This window comes from Labeo rohita, chromosome 18 (assembly GCF_022985175.1).
Source record: "Labeo rohita strain BAU-BD-2019 chromosome 18, IGBB_LRoh.1.0, whole genome shotgun sequence".
Taxonomy (NCBI): domain Eukaryota; kingdom Metazoa; phylum Chordata; class Actinopteri; order Cypriniformes; family Cyprinidae; genus Labeo; species Labeo rohita.
Window position 1 is genome coordinate 23,482,029 of NC_066886.1, and position 22,562 is coordinate 23,504,590.

Sequence of the window (22,562 nt, forward strand, 5' to 3'; positions counted from 1 at the left end):
AGAATCAGAAGCTATCAATTGCTTCAAAAACAGACATAGTAATTTCTTTTTGAAATTGTGGCAGAATCTGTCTGACCTCTGCATAACATGAGGATGTACTAATCGCCTTTCTAATATTATTGATTTTCTCAGAAAAGAAGGAAGCAAACTCATTGCATTTGCTGTCGGAGAGCATTTCACTGGAAAACTGTCTTGGAGGGTTTGTTAGTCTCTGAACAGTAGCAAAAAGAGTGTTAGATAGATAGATAGAGTCTTAGAACATTAAAATCAATAGCCAGACAGCCTGCTTGTTTTAAATGTATTTAATTATTCATAGTTTTCTCATTTGGCATTTAGCCTGCATCCAAAATAGAATTACATTTCTTAAAAAGCATTAAGCGTAAAAAAATAAGGATAGTAAAACCTATCAACTTTACAGTGAAGAGTAAAAAATAACAGAAAAAGTTCAAATGTTTTGGGAAAAACATACACAAGTATACACAAAGAAATTTACTTTCCTCCTACAAGTAAGTACATAATCCCTGAGAACACTGAAATCCTTCTGTCAGGTAATATTTTTTGCCCTGAGAGAACAGGATGCTATACACACAGATAGCACACCTAAAGGTCAATCTTTTTTTTTTTTTGTAAAAACTGTAAAAACATCACTTTGGGTCAACATGTGAACCGACTCATTCTTCGAGACATAGCTGGCTCAGAGATCTGCCTCAGACTGGAATCGGCAGGTTGTCCCTGAAACAGGAAGCTCGTTGGGGAACTGGGTAGCTGCATAGATCCTGATATATTCGAGCCATCTGATCACTGGCCATTTCATCTGAGATTTCCAGATTCCCGCTGCTGTACTGGGACCGCCGAGTGGTCACTGCATCCACCAACTGCTGGCAGTTCAATGCTGTGATCTGTTTGGACAAAGCATTAGTTTATTGCTATGTTTCATAGTGTTTTCAATTCAGGTTGTTAAGAATATTAACTATATATATATACATATACATATATATATAAAGAATCTACATCTAAAAAGCTAATTGTCTGTGAGTAATTCACATTAAAGAAGTCTCCATTTTCACCATTTTTACATTTACAACAAGGTTAATTGGTTAATGCATTAGTGTGAATTTTTTACAGATTTTTTTTAATCTAGGTTAATGTTGTTTTATAAATCTACTATTGTTTATGTTTATTCATTCTATACAACTAAAAATTTATTAGGATATGTAAAAACTTTTAACCAAATGCTATAAATGTATTGTTCACTGTTCATGATACTTAATTCATTTAAACCATGTTAACGAACTGAAACTTAATGTAAAGTGTTTGTTTCCACAAATATAACATTACCACATGAAAGTAAGAAAGACTGTTTTAATATCATGAATGCAGAATACACAAAATGACATCAGTAATGTTTGTAAATATAATATATTTTATATTACCTGCACAATAATTAATTTGCTCTTGACAGTGCTGAAATCATTAAACTCTTCCCCAAAACAGAGTGTGACGGTGGGCTCTGGAGGCTGATAATGACCCTCCTGATAAAACTGCAGCGCTGCAGGAAAATAAAACAAGTCCTCTTATTTTAATGTATGATATAAATCTTATCCATTGATAAGAAATAAATAAGTAAGTAAATAAGTAAAAAGTAAATAACTAATGAATCAGGTCAATTGCATTTCAGTAATATTAAACTGATAAGCAGAACTTATACATTAAAAATAACTTAAAAAAATAAGTTATTTAGTATGATGATAACTTTATTAATGACCTTTAAGAACCTTATAAACTAACATACTTGATTTTATTAGTAGTCAAATGTAATTGTGAACTGTATTTCAGATGTTTTGTACTGAAATAGACAAATAGTTAAAAAAAAAAAAAAAAAAAAAAAAAACTAAGTGTGGAGTTATAATATGTCTGGGAAGATGTTTATTTACCTTGCAGGAACCTGGCAGTGTCAAAGATCTTCACCACAGCGTCTCGCTCCAGTTTGCAGGGGTTGGGGTTATACTGAGGGTCCTGGCCACTCCAGAACACTCTACTCTGGCACAGACGCTTGATAAAAATGCCCTCTCTGTTAGCACGCAGAAGAACGCCACGCTCCAAATGACTGAAAAGTTTACGGGTGACGTGACGCTGGCGCTCGTTCTCAATGATATCAACGGATGGGAAGCGGATGTTCTGGAGGCTGTCTGGTCCATACAAGTTAGCCAGAGGGGGCTGGCAGGGGGAGATACGGCAGCCCTCTGGATGAGTGGTAATTGTACTGCCCACCAGCCGACCTCCATAGTAGAAACAAATCATCATCTGAGCGAATGCTGGAGACAGGGAGAATTGTATGGTTAACTCTCCCATTCATGCAGAAGTAAACCAATTAAGGAATTAAAACAGGGTTCCCAGGGTTTTCCATGACTTTTCCAGTCAACTATGATTACTTCAAAATCTATGCTATTCTATTTTTCGAGACTTATAAATCTTATATATATATATATATATATATATATATATAAAATGATATTATTAGGTTTTCCATAGAAACAAGAACCCAATTATTTATTCATTAATCACATGTATTTCTATAACACAAGAAATTCTAAAAACAAAAAGTCCTTAACAAATGTTCTAATATGAGTTTATATAAAATAAATAAATTCACAACACAACAGAATATACAACTCATACACAAGAGAAATGACATACCAGCACTGAATGTACCTGCAGGATCTTGATGAACAGCAGCTGTAAATATACAAAAAACACATAAACATTAACACAAAATGTCATTCACAAGATATCAGTACAACAAGAAAGAAAGAAAGAAAGAAAGAAAGAAGGAAAAAGAAAGAAAAAGAAACGGAGCAACACAAAACACTAAGTCAGCAACTCTGACGGAAGTTAGTCAATCTCATGCTGGCTGTGTAGCACTTCTTTTTGCATTTTCCATGTACTATTTTGAAAACCGTTTTTATGTATTCATGTTTAGGTAATCAAGTATGTACTCATGTTAAAATTACTTTTTACACTTCTTAAACATTCTTAAAATATTAAAAATCATAAACAGTGGTACCATTGTGAGATCCCTGCTGCCACCATTCCTGCACTGAAGGCATGTTACTGCCTTCATCAAGGGGAGAATGACTACGTTTCAAGATGCCCATGTATTCATCATTTGAGGTCTGCACACACAGATTATGTAGAAATAAGCCATCAGTAAAATGTTGCCACAATCCACACTAAATCTTCATTCCTCTCAATACCTTCATCATTTTGCAGGAAAACTGATCATTTAACAGGTGGATAAATGGCAATACCTCTTTAAGAAGTTCATCCAGGTTTGGTGAGCAGCCCATTTCAGTATCAGTGCTGCAGCCGGAAAGGACAGAGACTGTGCCTTTACCCACTACAAAATAAAATACAATGCCACTACTTAACTTAATTTGTAAAGACACTACATAATATGATGTGACTTACATAACATTACAAAATATTTAGTTAAATATTGAAGGGTCACTCTGTAGAGTCACTGAACTTCTATTAAAATGCATGTCTGCATAAGAATTTGCCTCTGTGCTATTTCTAATGTTTCTTGGAAAAGAAAAACAGTACACACGTACACTTCTGTTCCTCCTCTGGCACAATCCGGTATACTTTGTAAGGCTCAGAGATGTCAAGCTGGGACCGGTCAGTAACTTCCTCAAAATCTGGGCTCTTGTTAAGTGCACAACGCAATCTGGTCTTCCATGTCGCTGGTTCAGCTTTATCCCCCTCCTTAAACTTCCCTTTAAATATCGCCCACGCCTGTAAAAACACATGCTTAGTCAGACACCACCACAACATCTGAATTACTTTCAAAAAAGAAACTTGTAAAGTAACTGAGCTGAATACAGTGCACATTTCATTGTATTTTAGAACAGACATACAGGTTTGGTCATTACAGACCATTCATTTAACAATATAAAACATAATTTAGTTAAAAAATTTATTCAGTAATAAAGTATACTATAATTATAATAAATTATACTTTAGTCATTAGTTATAAATTCTATATAAATAATTACTAATTACTGGATAATTACTGTAAAATAGGCTTGCAGAAGCGTGAAAGTCAGCATGTCAAACCGTGACGAAATCTCAACAGAGGTAACCGTCCATTAGTTAATTGTAACATAATTTAAAATAAAGCATCGCACATTTAGATGTTACGCTTGTGTCAAACTTTAGCGTATAATATGCCATTGTCACGTATTTAACATTATCTAAATAATCAGAATCTTATTATTTACATATTACAAAAGTATATACTTTTATCAAACATTAGTAGTAGCAGAACAGCAGCAGCAGAAGCATTTGATACAGATAAAATTATAATTTATAATAAAAAAAAATTAAGCTTACTTTGAATATGGACGCATCCACCTCCTGGTTGTAGTCTTGTTTTCCTGCATGTTTCCAGGGGATTCTAAACATGGTGCGGTTTTCATCCTCCCATAGCAGTCCATTATAGATGTTACTGTTGATCTGTTCTATAAGCCACTGTTTCAGTCTGCGACCACCCGGATTCATCTTTTACACTCTTAACGCTAAAGTCGTTACAGCGGGCTGATGAGGAATACAGATTCACATTCACAACCATCCACGCCGCTTTATTTATAAAAGACACCCGCTCAAGTAAGAAACGGAGAATGTCGTGACAGCGGATAGGCCAGTGCAACGCCCAGGCGTCCAATCACTATGCCTTATGTCTGACGACGTATAAATATGTAAATGAGATTCTACGAAGCGGAGGCATTTACAAGAAATCTGTATCCAGCTCTGGAGGTGTGTGTAGTGATCTGAGGAGAAAGAGGGGAAAGGGACTTTACAGGCTCATGCTGTTGATATCTGAACCCAATTTATATAACTTCTCCTGAATATCCCACAGATGGTGTCATGAGATAAATGAGATTTAAAATAATAATAATAATTTGATTACACCACTGGTGGCTAATGAAGAGGGGGAAAATTGTTTAATAATCTGACTAAAAGTAAAATGAAAGCCTATGTAAGCTCTTTTACAGATATACTGTACATAAACTGTAAACCATTTAGCTCATGAAACACAGTTGTCATAAAACAGTTATAACAGTCTATGTTATCCTATACATGAAACACAATGGATTAACTAACATTATTTCCCAATTAAGAGAGATTTTTTAAAAAATTATTTCTTTACATGTAACTACCACAGCACAACGACTTAAATTATTGTTATTCATCATCAGAGCATTTATAGATTTACATTTATGCATTTAGATTTAATAATGACCAGTCAAATAAAGCCTGATTGTGGTGGCATGTTCTGAAATGGTTAACGTCTCATGTCACAGCCACGTCTAACCTGTTGTCAGGAAGTTTAAAGATCATGTGGAAACCATAAAAAGCGGATCTTGGAAAGGTAAGGTTGCATGCTGGTGGTGTGTTTGAGGATATGAGCACAGGTAGTGGTCGTCGTGAAGGAGTTCTCTCTTGAAGACAATGTGAGAGGAAGTTGAGCATGACACGACTCAAATCAAAACAAGTCATTCTTACTGGTTCAACATTATGAAGTAGGGTGGGCAATAACATGGCTAAATTGCATGTTAATACACTCCATATATATAAAACAATATACTTTATTCATTTATTTATTTATTTATTTTTTAACCTGACCTTTGGGAAAAGTGCTTAAAAATTATTGTGATATCCACCATGTTGCTAAAAATCATAATGCTTTAAGGATATGAGCACACCAGATCCTTTCTTTATATAAGGCATCCCACATTAACATAACAGTAATGTGCAAACATAAGCAGTTTTTTTCCATGGTTGCAATAAAATATCTTGCAAATTGTTTTTTTTTATTATTATTATTTATATATTTTAAATTACACTTTAAATTGAGCATGTAAGAGGTATGTAATATGTTTTATACACAACATTTTTTATTGTTTTATTTGCATATTTTATATTTAGATACACTGTAAAAAATAAAAAAACAATTTGTTGAGTCAGCTTAAAATAATTTGTTACCCTGCTGCCTTAAAATTTTAAGTTCATTCAACTAAAATAAGTTTATTCAACTTGAAATGTTAAGTTGTACTAAGTAACAACTTAGATATTTGTGTTTGCTAAACTTAACAGATGGGTAAGTTAAGTTGATTCAACTCAAATATCTAAGTTGTCACTTAGTATAATTTAACATTTCAAGTTGAATAAACTTGTTTTGAGTTGACTGAACTTAAAATTTTAAGGCAGCCAGGTTACAAATTATTTTAAGTTGACTCAACAAATTGTTTTTTACAGTGTAGAACAGCAGTGCATACTTAGGAAACATGTCAAAAAGCACTAATCATTAAATAGCAGTCCAAATATTGCATTCAATAAGGCTACTTTAGTGTTGTAGTGCATTTGTTTCACTGATAAATTATATTAACAGATTCAAGCAGCTTAAGGGAGTAAATGAAAATGATGAAATACTCTTTGAATCATTGTGCTTAATGAACTCAAGATGAATGTAAACACTTCTGAGTGTTCTCAAATCAGCATGGTTATAATATAAAGGGAGACTGCTCTGCAATCTTTCATTTAAAAATAACCTACACATGTGGGATTGCCTCACATGTCTTTATTGTCCAGCTAGGGTTAAAGCAGGTGGTAAAGCAGACATAGGCATCATGGCCACTTTCATCTTTTGCTGCCTGATGCACTGTACTGGTGGTAGGATAGAGGGTAGATGCGAGATCCCTGGCTCATCAAATCCAAATCATTTTGTTGCCCCTGTTGCTGCTGTTCTGTGTATAGACTCAGTAAAGCTTCAACTTGTTCCTGGTCTTTAAAGGGGCTGGGTCTGTAGCTGGTCCGCAGCCATGCCCGGTACTAAAAGACAGAGAGAAAGCAGTTGTGTTCAGTGTCAGCGAGCATTTATATAACCTGCTCCGTCACCAAAACCAGAACCAAATTAAAGGTTGTGGTATGACTCAGAGACAACAGAGCTTATTAGTATAGTTTCAGTTGCTGTGCATGGTTTTATGTCATTTTTATGCCGTTCTTTATGCTATGTTTATCCAGTGCTTAACTGAAAGTAGAATTACGCTGTCAAAGGCCATTCTACTGTGTCAGAATAAGACCTGTCACTTAATCGCATTTCTTCTCATAAATAAAGCTCAAAAGTTAAGTGATGATCTTCAATTTGCTGATTAAAAGGACGGCCAATGAAAACACATGCTGGAAGCTATTACAGGCTTTTCTGGAAAGTCTTAAGACTCACAAGAAATTTATTGTTAGAAATCAGTTTCACTTTTGATCACAGTGCCCTGAGCAAATGTAGATCAAATGTTTTTTGACCAAACCAAAATTAATATACACCCATCATTAAGTGTAACTGAATGGTGTTAGAATTTTCCTAGGAATCCCATCAGGGGTTTTCTTCTGGGAATGGTATCATTATGTTCATATAAAACCCTGACCTCTGCTTTAGTAATCCTGTCCTCACATCATCCCCCATCATCAGCAGGTTATTTTCCACAGAAATCTGTATCGTTCACTAGAAACACAGCATCTCAGCTTGTAATATCTTTAACAGTCTACTGCAGCTATGTCATGTCTTGAGAAGGATGGTGGGAATTCCCTGGCACAAAGCCCTGCTCATGGTCTGTGCTGGAACGGAGTGGGAGGACAGACATCCGGTTACTTTCCAGGCAGACTGCCTTTACTTGATTAGGCTTGCCATACAACATGTTTTCACATGTTGTAAGCTAATACAACCTCCTGCTTTAGCAGTACCAGTTCTGGATCACTAGTATTCAAAACAACTGACTGCAAAAAAAAAAAAATATATATATATATATGTTGTCTATGTGTGTATACATAGAGTATTTGAAATATTTGTTTTCTTTTTGAAATTAAGTTCTTAAAATAAACAAATAACAACATTGTACAATACCAGACATTGGCAAGTATCTGGTTTGTACAATATCTTAAACACATTAAAAGTAAGGTAAATTTAGCAGCTGGACATCAGACTATTTATTTGCTGCATGGGGACAGAAAGACAGAGTTTCTTCTCTTCTGGTTATCTATCCAAAGCAGTTTCACTATTAGAGTGAGCATAAATACTGACATTTAAAAAAATGAATCACCCCACTCCAAATGGAAGTGTTTTTTAATTCTTGTTACAAGTGTGTCTCTGCTGCATGTTAACTGTGAGTGAAACAGAAATGCATCTACTACTTCAGGTCATAACGACACTTCAAAAATTAGAACTAAACACAACTTTCTTTCTTTCACTGTTGTTAAGTTTATAAGCACGTCTGTCGTTTCAACCCAAAGACTGTGACATCTCAGCTGAAAGTCTCTGCCTGACTTGAACATTAGATTGAGGTCAAATCTATGAAGGCAGAGTTCTTTAGAAGCCCTGGCTAACCATCAATCCACCACAGTCATAGTCATCAGCTTCTCATTCAAGATTTTCATTTCAGGACCATTGCAATGCACTACTTGGCCAGACTTCTAGCCTGTGACTAAATCACTGGAGATGATCCAGAATGCTTTTTGTTTTTTTTTTTTTATCTAATTACATAATGTGGGGATTAATTAATCTAATTAATCTCATATTAATTGCACATTCAATTTGGCTCAGAAATAAGATTATTTAAAGCCATTATTGTGTTACATGAGAAAAGCATGAAATAGATATTACAAGTACAAGAAGCTTTAGAAAGTTTTTTTTTTTCTTTTTTCAATTACCTTTCTTTTTCCATTTTTAATTTTTGGGCGAACTATTCCTTTACTTAGTTTTTTGTTAATACGTTATATATATATATATATATATATATATATATATATATATGTATATATGTATATATATATATACACACATATATATATAAGTGGCAGTAAATGTTTTGATTAATGAGCAAGTCATTCATTCATTCATTCATTCAGGAATGAAGTAAATGGTCTTGTCCAAATACACTTGGGGTCTTTGCACATAATCACTTGTCTACTTACATAATGTATTTCCTGTATTTGGCCCAAGTGTTGAAGTGGGCATGAAGACCACAAGTGTGTGTAGAACTTTTATTTTCCACATGGGACATACTTATAGTGTTGTATCTGTATTAAAAATTAACTTCTAAATATCTGTTCAGTAGTCTCTATAACAAATGACACAATTCAAGTGTGGATTTAGTGTGCACACTGGGATTTGTCATTGTAAAGACCTGAGACGTTACAATGCGCACTTCCTGTTGCGTGTACGTGCTTTCAAGTGGCCAAGACCACAAGTGTGGGTATTTTAACAGACCCAATGGCTCTCTTTATGAATGGGCCATTGAATCATTAATACACCCAATTTGTTCAAACAGGGAATTCAATCAGAACTTGTGTATTGCTTGGAGATGAACAACAGCTCTGCTATGGCTTTAATAAGTAATATTTGTGTTGCCAAAACTGAGCAAAAACAGAGAATTTTGTGTGTAAAATATAACACAGTATTAAGTTTTTATTTATTGAACCATGGTATAAAATCAGTACCTCATCTGCACTTGTGCTATTCATGACTAAAACAGCACTTGTGTGATATTGCACTTGTTACTTGTAGAATGCTTAACTATATCATATGATATTAATATGAAACAAAACTCATACAGGGGCACAGGGCATCTTTTTAATTTTAGGGGCATGTTCTCGCAGTACTTTAATGTCATACACCAATCATTCTGTGCAGGTTTTGGGATGGGGGTAAGGCAGGTGTGTTCATTTTGTTTAAATTGCCAAAAAATGCATATGTAACCAAAACAGCTGTTTCCAGGATCTCCAGGATCTCAAAACTGACTTGTTACTATAAACAAAAAGAAGTCAACATGTGTAAAATAAATGTGTGAAATTATTAAATGTGTCAAGTCAAGTAAGTCTAATCCAATTATATATCTGATTAGTATGTAAAAACAGTAGATTGAGAGTATACTCTGATTTAGTTTAAAACAAGTGCACTAATAGCACACTTAAATAAACTTCTTTATCGTAAGGGTCATAATTTGTAAGTCAGCATTAAGACAAAGACCCAGTGTATGTTTTTATGAAATGTTGTAACCTACTAAGGCAACTTTGGTGGTAAACCTTTGACTAAAATTTTGTCACACCATGGGAAAAATGCCCAGTAATACAGTAAATCCCCTTTAATAAGCTGTTCCCCAAAATCAGAGCCTGACAAATCAACAACCACTACAGTGAAATAAATCATATTTTCTGAGTTCATGTTGCAAGCTTTTGGCAGTAATGACATTCACGTGATGAGCAGTGCTGATCTAATGCAATATCAGCAAGTCCCCCTCAAACCCGAGTTCCCCTTATTCACTCATTTACCCCTTCGTCTTCCCATGTGAAGTTGAACTAGTTGTCAGAAATACTTAACAGTCACTTTAAGTTGTTCGCATATCAGCTCTGATGCGTGACGGCAACACACTAAAGCCAATGGCAACAGGAAAACCCCCTTCACACCATCACAGAACAAATGTGAGAATAAAAAAAACAACAGTGCAGACAGACTCACCTCCAAATCAGAGCAAATGGTTCTGCCATTTATGAGACAGACAACAAATTAGAAAAGATGAACAATGCAGTTCATGATCTTGTGACAGAGATCTTTAATCAAAGAGCCAACTTTCTATTTTAGCATTTATTTCAGTATTTTTCAGCTAATTGTGAAAGTGCCTCTAAAACTTCCTCTCTGTGTCTTCCCTTAACTGTTTGCAACAACTGGTTGTGCCTTTAACTGGAGATAAGTCTGAGAACCATCTGCAGTGGTAGCATGTTGCTGTCTTCAGTGAATTAATAGGAAATTATATGATTTTAATGAAAAATATCACCTAATAAGTCAACGTTTTATATCTGACATCTCATTGTACATTCTCACAATGCAAACATCCTAAGCATGTAAACGGTTATTTGTTCAATGTTGGGAATTCCCTCTGCTTATTAAAAAGTTAAGTTCATATACAATACAGTAGCATACATCAGCTGAACATGATAAACATCGGACGTTCAAAATACTTTTACAAATGACAAAGTGCTCATTTTGAAATCTGAATAAAGATTTATGATTTGTATACATATACCTTGATTCGCTTTGTACTGTTATTCACTGTTTATGTAATTTTGTTATAGTGTTGTTATTCTTGCAGTAGGAACTGCATGTTTCAACAGTGATTTTGTTAACAGCATTCATTTTGAAGCAGGTAAAGATTTAAACAGTGGTTAAAATAATCATTAATTCAACATATATACATAACATTTTACTCACATGGAAAAGGTAATGTTAGTAAATCATAAATAGTTTTATTGTATTATTTATTGTATATTTGAATCCATTTCAGATACTAATATATGTTCATGTTTAATATTTCCTGCATAATTACATACATAAAGAAATATATTTTGTGTTGGCTCAGTTAACGTTACATGTGCAAGTGTGCAGTTGACACACCCAACTAAAGGATTTCAAAATATTGCTTATTAATTTACATACACCTAAAAACTAATCCTGTGACTGATACACTTCAAATTGGGTGATTTAAGGTCAGTGGTTTGGCTGTGAGTCAATAGAGCTCTCGGCCAGTAGGGAATAGTAAGATAGCAGATCAGACACTTTCGGTGGCTTCACTGACTAAAGGTCATTGCACACTGAGTCCGAAATTTTCGTATGCTTTCTTCATATTCATCATTCTAAAAATTCATCATGCACAGAAACCTTGCACACTGAGTCCGATGCATATTAATTCATCTGTTGTGAAAAAAAAAATGCAAAACAATACACAATGAAATCTTCAAGCAGTGAGGATGATTTTGTTGTCCACTCTCTTCTTAAAAGAGAAAAAGAAAGGACATATTGGGTCCATCCAATTATAAGATACAGAGAGGAAGGAGAGAATACTTTTTGTGCACACCTCCTTAAGGAGCTGCGGGATTATCCCGGGCGATTCAAAGTTTACTTTAGGATGTCATTAAACTTTGATGCTTTGCTAGCGTTATAAATTATATTACAAAGAAGACCAGTAATTTCTGTGAACTCAGTGTACAAGGACCTTAACAGTGCTTTGTGCTGCGAGACAAAGTGGATGAACTTGTTAGATGCCATTCTGGATTTTGGTGTTCGCTTGTACGGTGGCTCTGAACTGTCAAAACACCTCTCAAAATGCTTGCTATAGATGTGAAAAACGCAGAAAATCAAACCCGATCCAAACCTTTTTTATGACGGACGAAAGTTTCGGAGGGAGTGTCTAAACATCATTGACACAACATGAGATCGTATTTATTTTTTAACGTGCAAACATTTCGGACAGAAATTTTGGACTCAGCGTGCAGCCACTGTCAATGGCTGAATGTCTAAGTGGTGCCTGCAGAATAACATAGGTTTCATAGACAATTGGACAAGTTTTTGGGGCAGACCTGACCTGTTGAAAAGAGATGGTCTTCATCCCTCCAGGGGTGGTGCTGCTCTTCTCTCTAGTAATATGGCATATAGTCTTAGAGTTTGCACTTGACTAACTGGGGCCCAGGTCAGGAAGCAGACAGACTGGCTAATCCAACCGTCTGCTAGCCGCCTCACGTCACCAGAATCAGTTAATTCTCAGCACACAGAGACCCTTTCACCTAGATATCATGCTATAGAGACTGTGTCTGTTCCCGAGCTAGACAATACAAAAGACGTCCAAACCAATTTAAGAGTAACAATCTAATCAACGTTCAACAAATAAAAAACTTACATAATACAGAGAAACAAATGATAAAACTTGGCCTTTTGAATATCAGGTCCCTCTCTACAAAAGCGCTTTTTGTAAATGATATGATCATTGATCATAATCTAGATGTGCTATGTTTGACAGAAACCTGGCTAAAATCAGATGATTACATTATCTTAAACGAGTCTACTCCTCATGATTACTGTTATAAACATGAGCCACGTCTAAAAGGTAAAGGGGGAGGTGTTTCTACAATTTATAGCAATATTTTTAGCACACTCGCGCCCTAAAGAGAGCAGCCCGGAAAATGGAGCGCAGCTGGAGGAAAACAAAATTAGAGGTTTTTCATACTGCTTGGCGGGAATGTACCCTATCGTACAGAAAAGCGTTAAAATCGGCCAGATCTGACTACTTTTCGACTCTTTTAGAAGAAAACAAACATAACCCTAGGTATTTATTCAATACAGTGGCTAAGTTAACAAAAAATAAAGAACCAACAGGCACTGACTATGCCCATCAGCATAGCAGTAATGACTTTATGAACTACTTTACTTCTAAGATCGATACAATTAGAGACAAAATTGTCACTATGCAGCCGTCAATTACAGTGTCGCATCAGATAGTGCGCTATAGATCTCCTGGGGAACAATTCAACTCATTCTCTACTACAGGTCAGGAAGAATTGTATAAACTTGTTAAATCATCTAAACCAACAACTTGTATGCTAGACCCTATTCCATCTAGGCTACTAAAAGAGATGCTTCCAGATCTCATAGATCCTCTGCTAAATATTATTAATTCATCACTGTCATTAGGATATGTCCCCAAAACCTTCAAACTGGCTGCTATTAAGCCTCTAATTAAAAAACCACAACTTGACCCCAATGAATTAACTAATTACAGACCTATCTCGAATCTCCCATTTCTGTCAAAGATATTAGAAAAGGTTGTATCCTCACAGTTATCTTCCTTCCTACAGAAATATGATATCTGTGAGGATTTTCAGTCAGGTTTTAGACCGTACCATAGTACTGAGACTGCTCTTATTAGAGTTACAAATGATCTACTCTTGTCATCCGATCGTGGTTGTATCTCTCTGTTAGTGCTACTGGATCTTAGTGCTGCGTTTGATACTGTTGACCACAACATTCTCTTGAATAGACTTGAGAATTATGTTGGCATTAGTGGTAGTGCATTGGCATGGTTCAAATCGTATCTATCTGACCGCCATCAATTCGTGGCAGTAAATGATGAGGTATCATATCGATCTCAAGTGCAGTATGGAGTACCACAAGGCTCAGTACTAGGGCCGTTACTCTTTACGCTTTACATGTTACCCTTGGGTGATATCATCAGGAAATATGGTGTTAGCTTTCACTGCTATGCTGATGATACCCAGCTCTATATTTCTTCGCGGCCTGGCGAAACGTACCAATTTGAAAAACTAATGGATTGTGTAGTTGAGTTAAAAAATTGGATGACAAGTAATTTCTTACTGCTAAATTATGAAAAAACAGAGGTGTTAGTTATTGGGCCTAAAACCTCAGCGTGTAATAACCTAAAACACTGTCTAATACTTGATGGCTGTTCTGTCAATTCTTCGTCATCAGTTAGGAACCTAGGTGTGCTATTTGATGGTAATCTTTCCTTTGAAAACCACATCTCTAGTATTTGCAAAACTGCATTTTTCCATCTCAAAAATATATCTAAACTACGACCTATGCTATCAATGTCAAATGCTGAAACATTAATTCATGCGTTTATGACCTCACGGTTAGATTATTGTAATGCTTTATTGGGTGGTTGTTCTGCTCGCTTAATAAACAAACTCCAGCTGGTCCAAAATGCAGCAGCTAGAGTTCTTACTAGAACCAAAAAGTATGATCATATTAGCCCGGTTCTGTCTACACTGCACTGGCTCCCTATTAAACATCGTATAGATTTTAAAATCTTGCTAATTACTTATAAAGCCCTGAATGGTTTAGCTCCCCAGTACCTGAGTGAGCTCTTATCGCATTATAGTCCCTCACGTCCGCTGCGTTCTCAAAACTCTGGCAATTTGATAATACCGAGAATATCAAAATCAACCGCGGGCGGCAGATCTTTTTCTTATTTAGCACCCAAACTCTGGAACAATCTACCCTACAATGTTCGGGACGCAGACACACTCTGTCAGTTTAAATCTAGATTAAAGACCCATCTCTTTAACCTTGCTTACACATAACAAATCCACATTCTTATAATTCAAATCCGTTAAAGGATTGTTAGGCTGCACTAATTAGGTCAACCGGAACCGGGAACACTTCCCATAACACCCGATGTACTCGGTGCATCGTCAGAAGAATGGCATCTACGCTAATATTAGTCTGTTTCTCTCTTATTCCGAGGTCACATTAACCACCAGATCCAGTCCGTATCCAGATCAGATGGTCACTGCAGTCCCCCTGATCCAGTCCGAACCCAGCCCAGACGGTGGATCAGCACCTAGAGACGACCTCTACAGCCCTGAATGTCAGCGGAGTCCACATCAACCAGATGAGCCCCAGAGACGGATCCACATTAAAGACCACATCACCTAGACGGCTGTCGGCACAAGACCACGGGAACTTTGGCCAGAGGAGAACTGGCCCCCCGACTGAGCCTGGTTTCTCCCAAGGTTTTTTTTTCTCCATTTGTCACCGATGGAGTTTTGGTTCCTTGCCGCTGTCGCCTCTGGCTTGCTTAGTTGGGGACACTTTCTCTTAACACAACATTGCATTTTATTTTATTGTTTTTGATTAACTACCTTTACCTATAATGTGAGTGTTTAATGTTGCCTTTGGCATTGTTGATGTACTGTTTCCTATTTAATACTGTACAGCCGCCTTGCCACAATTCTGTATTGTTAAAGGCGGTATATAAATAAAGGTAAAAAAAAAAAAAAAAAAAAAATGACCTTAAGGCTGATGATACACGGGGCAACTTTTTGAACAATGTTCCCGGGCGACTTTGGGCATTTTTGTCATCAACGTGCAACCAGGTGAGACACAGGGCCCACAACCTAATGATCTAAATTATCCAGGAAAGAAATTTATTATCAATTCTTACTGGAAATGAGCCCAAGCAACATTGTTTAAAAAAAGTTGCCTAGCAAAATCGCTCAAAAAGTTGCCCTGCGTATCAACAGCTGTTTAGAATACAATGAGCAATCCAGTCATTATATATAGATCAGAGGTGCAACCTCATAGAATATGTTTAGTTTTTAACACATATTTTAACACACTTAGATTATTGTAATACTTTATTGGGTGGTTGTTCTGCTCGCTTAATAAACAAACTCCAGCTGGTCCAAAATGCAGCAGCTAGAGTTCTTACTAGAACCAAAAGTATGATCATACTAGCCCGGTTCTGTCTACACTGCACTGGCTCCCTATTAAACATCGTATAGATTTTAAAATCTTGCTAATTACTTACAAAGCCCTAATGGTTTAGCTCCTCAGTACCTGAGCGAGCTCCTATCACATTATAGTCCCTCACATCCGCTGCGTTCTCAAAACTCTGGCAATTTGATAATACCGAGAATATCAAAATCAACCACGGGCGGGAGATCATTTTCTTATCTAGCGCCCAAACTCTGGAACAATCTACCCTACAATGTTCGGGACGCAGACACACTCTGTCAGTTTAAATCTAGATTAAAGACCCATCTCTTTAACCTTGCTTACACATAACAAATCAACATATTCTTATAATTCAAATCCGTTAAAGGATTGTTAGGCTGCACTAATTAGGTCAACCGGAACCAGGAACACTTCCCATAACACCCGATGTACTCACTGCATCATCAGAAGAATGGCATCTACGCTAATATTAGTCTGTTTCTCTCTTATTCCGAGGTCACATTAACCACCAGATTCAGTCCGTATCCAGATCAGATGGTCACTGCAGTCCCCCGGATCCAGTCCGAACCCAGCCCAGATGGTGGATCAGCACCTAGAGACGACCTCTACAGCCCTGAATGTCAGCGGAGTCCACATCAACTAGATGAGCCCCAGAGACGGATCCACAGTGAAGACCACATCACCTAGACGTCTGTCGGCACAAGACCACGGGAACTTTGGCCAGAGGAGAACTGGCCCCCCGACTGAGCCTGGTTTTTCCCAAGGTTTTTTTCTCCATTTGTCACAGATGGAGTTTTGGTTCCTTGTCGCTGTCGCCTCTGGCTTGCTTAGTTGGGGACACTTTCTCTTAACACAATATTGCATTTTATTTTATTGTTTTTGATTAACTACCTTTACCTAAAATGTGAGTGTTAAACTGTTTACCTAAACTGTTGCCTTTGGCATTGTTGATGTACTGTTTCCTATTTAATACTGTACAGCCGCCTTGTCACAATTCTGTATTGTTAAAGGCGGTATATAAATAAAGGTGACTTGACTTGACTTGACACATAGTTCCAGCACACACTAACTTAACTATATTGTCTTTGTTATTCCAAACTACCTCACTACTTTAACTCTAGATAATGTTCAACAGCCTTAAAGGGGTCATGACAAATCAAATTTGCCTTGATCTGTTGACATATAGGATGTCTTTGTACATCAAAGCATCCTGCATGTTTCAAAACAAACTCTGCACTAAAAATGAAGCATTTATTTTATTTAAAAATTTGTTTGGATATTGTTGGATTTGTGATGTCCCACAGGCAAATACATTTGCAAATGACTGCATCCTGAGTAAGACATTGACAAATAGTTATACTGTATATCAGCACCCCATAGGACCCATCCATTGGTGTTCAGTTGCTTAACAGTTGACACTTGCCTACACCAGCGCTGTGTCGCATCAAAACCAAATACAGCCCATTATAATTCCTGACATTTTCTACACTGGATACGTTATACAGACGCCCATTCAGTTTCTGACATACTCCATGCACTTTCGTCTAATTGTTAAAAGCAAAAGAATGTTTGCTTTGATCCTGTTTAAACAGCTCATTTGCATCTTTGAACAGACTTCAGAAGGATGCCAGAATCAGGAAAAACTGGATGCTTTATTGTTAGTGGTGTCCTAGGTCATATGTTCATTTAGAACATCTGACTGCAGATTGTTTTGTAAACAAGGCAGTGTAATAGAGGGTTTGAAAATAAATTTTTGTTCAAAGAGGAAGCAGCCAATTGTATTGGATCTGACAGCAACAATTTCATAATGCTCTGTCTTAAAATTATCGTGTTATATGGATAATGCAGATTTTCCAAAACATTTAAGTGCAATAACTCTATAGAATTAAAAAAAGAAGAAGAAAAGATGGATGATCCGTCTCCACTTCCTTCCCTTGTAGAAAAGTAAAGTCAAAATGTCCCAGGTATAGCCACTGCCATCTTGCGCCAATTATGTCAGTTTGAATTTGCCTTTTCATTCAGCCTGTCTTTTGTTGCTTTTGTTGCCATTAATGTTGTAAATTTTAACTGTCTGATGGAAAATAAGACCAATTTGGATTATTACTGGAGAATTATTTGACTGTTTACGCATTTCAAATGGATCACATATGCACACAATGGGCCTCATTTAAACTTGCGTAAATATATGAGTAAATTTTGAGTAATTTGAAGTAATTTGCACATAAAACAAACTCTCCTCTGGATTCACAAAAGCTTTGAGTAGAGAAGTGCAGCCCTGTTCCCAATTGAGTTCCGATTGCAGCACCAGCCGCAGCGGGGAAAAAAAATAGTAACAGGGTGCTTGAGAATAAGGGTGCCAGGATTCGGGTTTGATCTCTGTCTCTCTGCTCTGTCTTTCTGATTTTGTTTTTGTTTTACTTCCCTCTTGTTGGTTTCTCACCTGTTATATATTTATATTTACATTTATTCATTTAGCAAATTATTTTATTAACAGAAACAGTGATGACTACAAGAAGCAATTAATCTTAAGGAGGCAATAAAACAAGAAGTGCTAGCAAAACAAAGTTTTGAACATTGTCTAAGATAGTACAAGCTAGAGAAGGGAGGGATTTAAGAAAAAGTGAAAGCATAGAAGTTGTTTTTTTATGAGTCAGCAGTATGCAGTTAAAGGAGAACTCCACTTCCAGAACAACAATTTACAAATAATTTACTCACCCCATTGTCATCCATGATGTTCATGTCTTTCTTTCTTCAGTCATAAAGAAATTATGTTTTTTGAGGAAAACATTTCAGCATTTTCCCCCATATAATGGACTGCTATGGTGCCAGATTTTGAACTTCCAAAATGCATTTTAAATGTGGCTTCAAACGATCCCAAATGCGGCTGTAAACGATCCCAACCGAGGAAGAAGGGTCTTATCTAGCAAAACGATCGGTTATTTACAGAAAAAAATACAATTGAAACGCTTTTTATTCTCAAACGCTCATCTTGGCCTGCAGTCCTTGAACTCTTGTGTATTCTGGCTCAAGACAGTTAGGGTATGTGAAAAAACTCTGCCCATATTTTCTCCCTCAACTTCAAAAATCATTTTAAAATCATCCTACATCATTGCAGAAGTTCCGACTGAAAAAAAAGAAAGACATGAACATCGTGGATGACAAGGGGGTGAGCAAATTATTTGTAAATTGTTGTTCTGGAAGCCTCTCCTTTAAGTTTTCTGTCCTAAGATTATTTGCTCTTGGGTCTTATTTCTAGACATTTTGCCACACCACAACAGAACTAACATTATTTTTCTGGTGAAATGTGCATTGTTGTTGATAGCTGAATCAAGTCACTACAACATGCCACTAGGTTGTGTCATACATTAAAGTGATATTTCAGTGACTTTTTAAATTTGGTCCTGAGTTTCTGAGAACACATGGTCACAGAAGATCTGAAATTGTAACTGAGAACCAGATGACGACTGGTCATGATCTTAGTGTTCCCCTAGACCACTGGACCAATATCTGACAGTTTGTGGGGTTCTAGGATTGTGGGTCAGAAGTAGTAGTAGCCACCACTGGCCAAATGGTTACCTTATCCAAAGAAAAAAAGCGTTCTATGGGGGCCATTTGATTAAAATTGGTATCTGAGGGAGGAAAAAGCTATCTTCTGTCTTCTCGGTTGAAATCTATCTCTTCCAGATATTCCAAAGTCTACATATGGAGTACCAGCAGTTGTTTCTGCACTAATAGAAGTACTAAACATCATGGACAGTGCTCAGACACATAGCTTCAGGTGATCTGAGTTTGAGTCCTGGCTTGTGGTGCATTCTAAACCCACCCCCTCTCTTTCTCCCACTTTGCCTCCTACCTCTAATGATCTATATAACAAATGCCAAAAATACTACTTAAAAAAAAAAGCCCAGGTTCAGAAAAATGGTAACTAAAACATTTCACCAGTTTGCAATATCAATCAGGATAATGGACAGTAAGCACAAGAAGTCTTGCTGGCACAAGAAGTCTTGCACATTCAAGTTAAAAATGGCCACACATACTCTTATGTTGAAAATAAGGTGGATAATGCGAAAATGAAACTATACTATTTTACAGTCTTACAACTTAACAGCGTAACAAGATTGTTGTTCCACAAAAAGTGATTTCCTGCACAGCTTTGCTAGTTTCGTATCTCTTATATCACACTACGCTCTCTTTCTTCTTACATAATAAACTAAAATATTTAATTTTCATTGACTTTTTTATATATTTATTTTAATTCAGTAGGTAGTATGCAATAAGCAGAATAATTTACAGTTAGCCATTATCACAAAATAAGCCACTTTTCTAATGATTGGCAGACTGTACATTGTCGCTTGCACACGTTATTCACAAACATTATCTTTACACAAGTTTGACATTTCTGAGTATCAAACCAGGATTGTAAGCTGCATCCTGGCAGAATCAGTGTATAAAATGCTGAATCTACCTCTAAAACCTGTTTCATCTGGAACTCCTGCAGCTGCTGCTGGAAGCCATAGTTTGGGCCCACAAAGGAACGCACAGCCTTCACCGCAGTCAGACACTCTTCCCAGCCATAGTTGGTGACAGTCATTAGGTAAGCCACCACCATGGTGGTACTGCGGGACACCCCAGCAAGACTAGAGCAGGGAGAGGGTTTGTTAGGTTAGGAGTTTGAAGCATGAACATATAATACTAATTATAATTGTTTGGCATGGAGAAAATGTTCATTTACACAAACTGTAAAAAAAAAAAAAGTTAAAGGTTAAATGGCCTGTCTATACTGTAATACTGCTAAAAAGTTAAAAAAGCTATTACATATTAAGATGTTACAGTTAAACAATGGTTTCTGTAAAACTATCCTAATATTTCCAATAGATCATACCATAACATGTCACAATACCACACAAATATAAAACCATACTCAAGTGGACAAACCCACCAATGAACTAGACATGCCCCTCCATTAAGTCGACATTCATGGATAAATCGTATGGACTCTTTAAAATGTTGAGACCTGCACAAGATACAAAAAAAGTGACATTAGCTGCATTACATCATTAAAGATATCGCAGATTAGTGCAGATTAATTGTTTTGGTCATTTTCAGTTGTAGTTTGTTTGTTTTTTCCTTTTCTGATCTGATTTGCAGCAACATTGACAAGTAGACAGACACAGGATACTGAAATATGCACAAAATAAATGTCAAGGTTAATTATTATTTAAATCATTTTTGTTTTCAATCATTCATTCATTTATATTGAACCATGAAAAGAAATCCATTATAAATGAAAACTCAGTAACTTAACTGAGGCATTGTTTTAAGGTACTAACTTGCAAAGTTGGGCATTTTTTGAGAAAGTTCTAGGAAAAAGATTAAACATGATGTTTAAAACTTACATTTTATAGTAAAGTTGCTAAAACTAATATACACAGTTTTAGACAGTTTGGGTCAGGGATTACAGTTATCCAATAGCTTGAAAGCCCTCAATTTCAGGTATGATTGGGCAACAAGAGATTGTGAAACCTCCAAACTACTCTCCAAATAAAGGCTGATTTCTCAATAAAACTAAAACCTTTTTTTTTTTTTTTTTTTTTGAATATTTAATGCTCCAGGGTTTAACACAAACTCAAAATATGGCAAAGCAAAATATGCAAGTTATATCAATATCATGTATATAACATTGTTATACACTATAAAGATGTTTTGTTGGTGATTCAAGAAGCACATTTTTATGTTAACTTTTTTTTTTTTTGCATAAAGATTTATGAGCTAATTTCACAACATTACCACTTAAAATACATATTATACGTGACATAATCCACTGACATATTTCTTTTGTTTTAAAAAAGATAAGCTATGTAACACAATTATGAAGAGAAGTTCCTCCATGGCATTACATTTTTCCAAGTTTTGGCAATGCTTTTGATAGATAAACTGCACATCGGTTTTAACCAACAGCAGAAAATGAGGAAGATACTTTACAGCACTATTACTCCTGCATATTTCTAAGCCACAAGTCATGTGTCATTAAAACTGTGTCACGACTACCAGATAGGCACTATTCATACTGTGAGTGTATAATGATTCTGACACCTGATTCTGATTCAAACTTTCATTTAATAAAAACCTGCCACAGTCCTGTTTTGCCAGTTTGTGTGTGTGGCCACCCATTTGGGAGAAAGGACTTGTGTGATGAAACAGGCAGACTGACCGTTATCCTTATTTTAAAGTTGTGGGATTGTGACAGAGGGGTTTTTAATAGGTCTAGTGGCCAGTGCAGTTTCCTTCCCTAAGGATTGCATCAGGGGCTAGTATCTCATGTACACACTTACACCATCCAGACATCTATCTGTTTGTTTTCATCTGGAAAATGTCATGTTTAGAATATTTGTTTATCTCTAAAACATTCAGATGTTATGAGATAATT

General features: G+C 36.1%; 2 protein-coding genes across 3 annotated transcripts in view; both read right to left on the minus strand.

Moving 5' to 3' along the window:
• Window positions 1-290: 290 nt before the first annotated feature.
• irf8 (interferon regulatory factor 8) lies at window positions 291-4,563 on the minus strand. The gene is made up of 8 exons (XM_051135576.1): window positions 4,393-4,563; window positions 3,612-3,795; window positions 3,309-3,397; window positions 3,065-3,173; window positions 2,698-2,736; window positions 1,935-2,315; window positions 1,434-1,549; window positions 291-899 (listed from the first exon to the last, which is right to left on the minus strand). The coding sequence occupies exons 1-8, from the start codon at window positions 4,558-4,560 to the stop codon at window positions 708-710; spliced, it is 1,278 nt and encodes a 425-aa protein (XP_050991533.1). The 5' UTR covers window positions 4,561-4,563; the 3' UTR covers window positions 291-707.
• A 1,656-nt stretch (window positions 4,564-6,219) lies between these two features.
• Window positions 6,220-22,562, minus strand: part of dusp22a (dual specificity phosphatase 22a) — a 48,865-nt gene continuing 32,522 nt past the window's right edge. Inside the window, exons 6-8 of one of the 2 annotated variants that reach the window (XM_051135577.1) lie at window positions 21,075-21,149; window positions 20,601-20,772; window positions 6,220-6,891 (exon numbers count right to left, since the gene is read on the minus strand). In XM_051135577.1, coding sequence (XP_050991534.1) covers window positions 6,700-6,891; window positions 20,601-20,772; window positions 21,075-21,149 — 439 coding nt within the window. In that variant the 3' untranslated portion in view covers window positions 6,220-6,699. The remainder of the gene's footprint in view (window positions 6,892-20,600; window positions 20,773-21,074; window positions 21,150-22,562) is intronic. The other variant, XM_051135578.1, reaches the window with a different exon arrangement.

What these genes read in the sequence shown, in the direction of transcription:
- irf8 (XM_051135576.1), bottom strand. Translation starts at nt 4,560, where the DNA reads ATGAATCCGGGTGGTCGCAGACTGAAACAGTGGCTTATAGAACAGATC. An exon ending in GCCAGAGGAGGAACAGAAGT is followed by an intron (nt 3,398 to 3,611) that starts GTACGTGTGTAC and finishes TTTATTTTGTAG; the next exon opens with TGGGTAAAGGCACAGTCTCT. An exon ending in CACTGCCAGGTTCCTGCAAG is followed by an intron (nt 1,550 to 1,934) that starts GTAAATAAACAT and finishes ATTTTCCTGCAG; the next exon opens with CGCTGCAGTTTTATCAGGAG.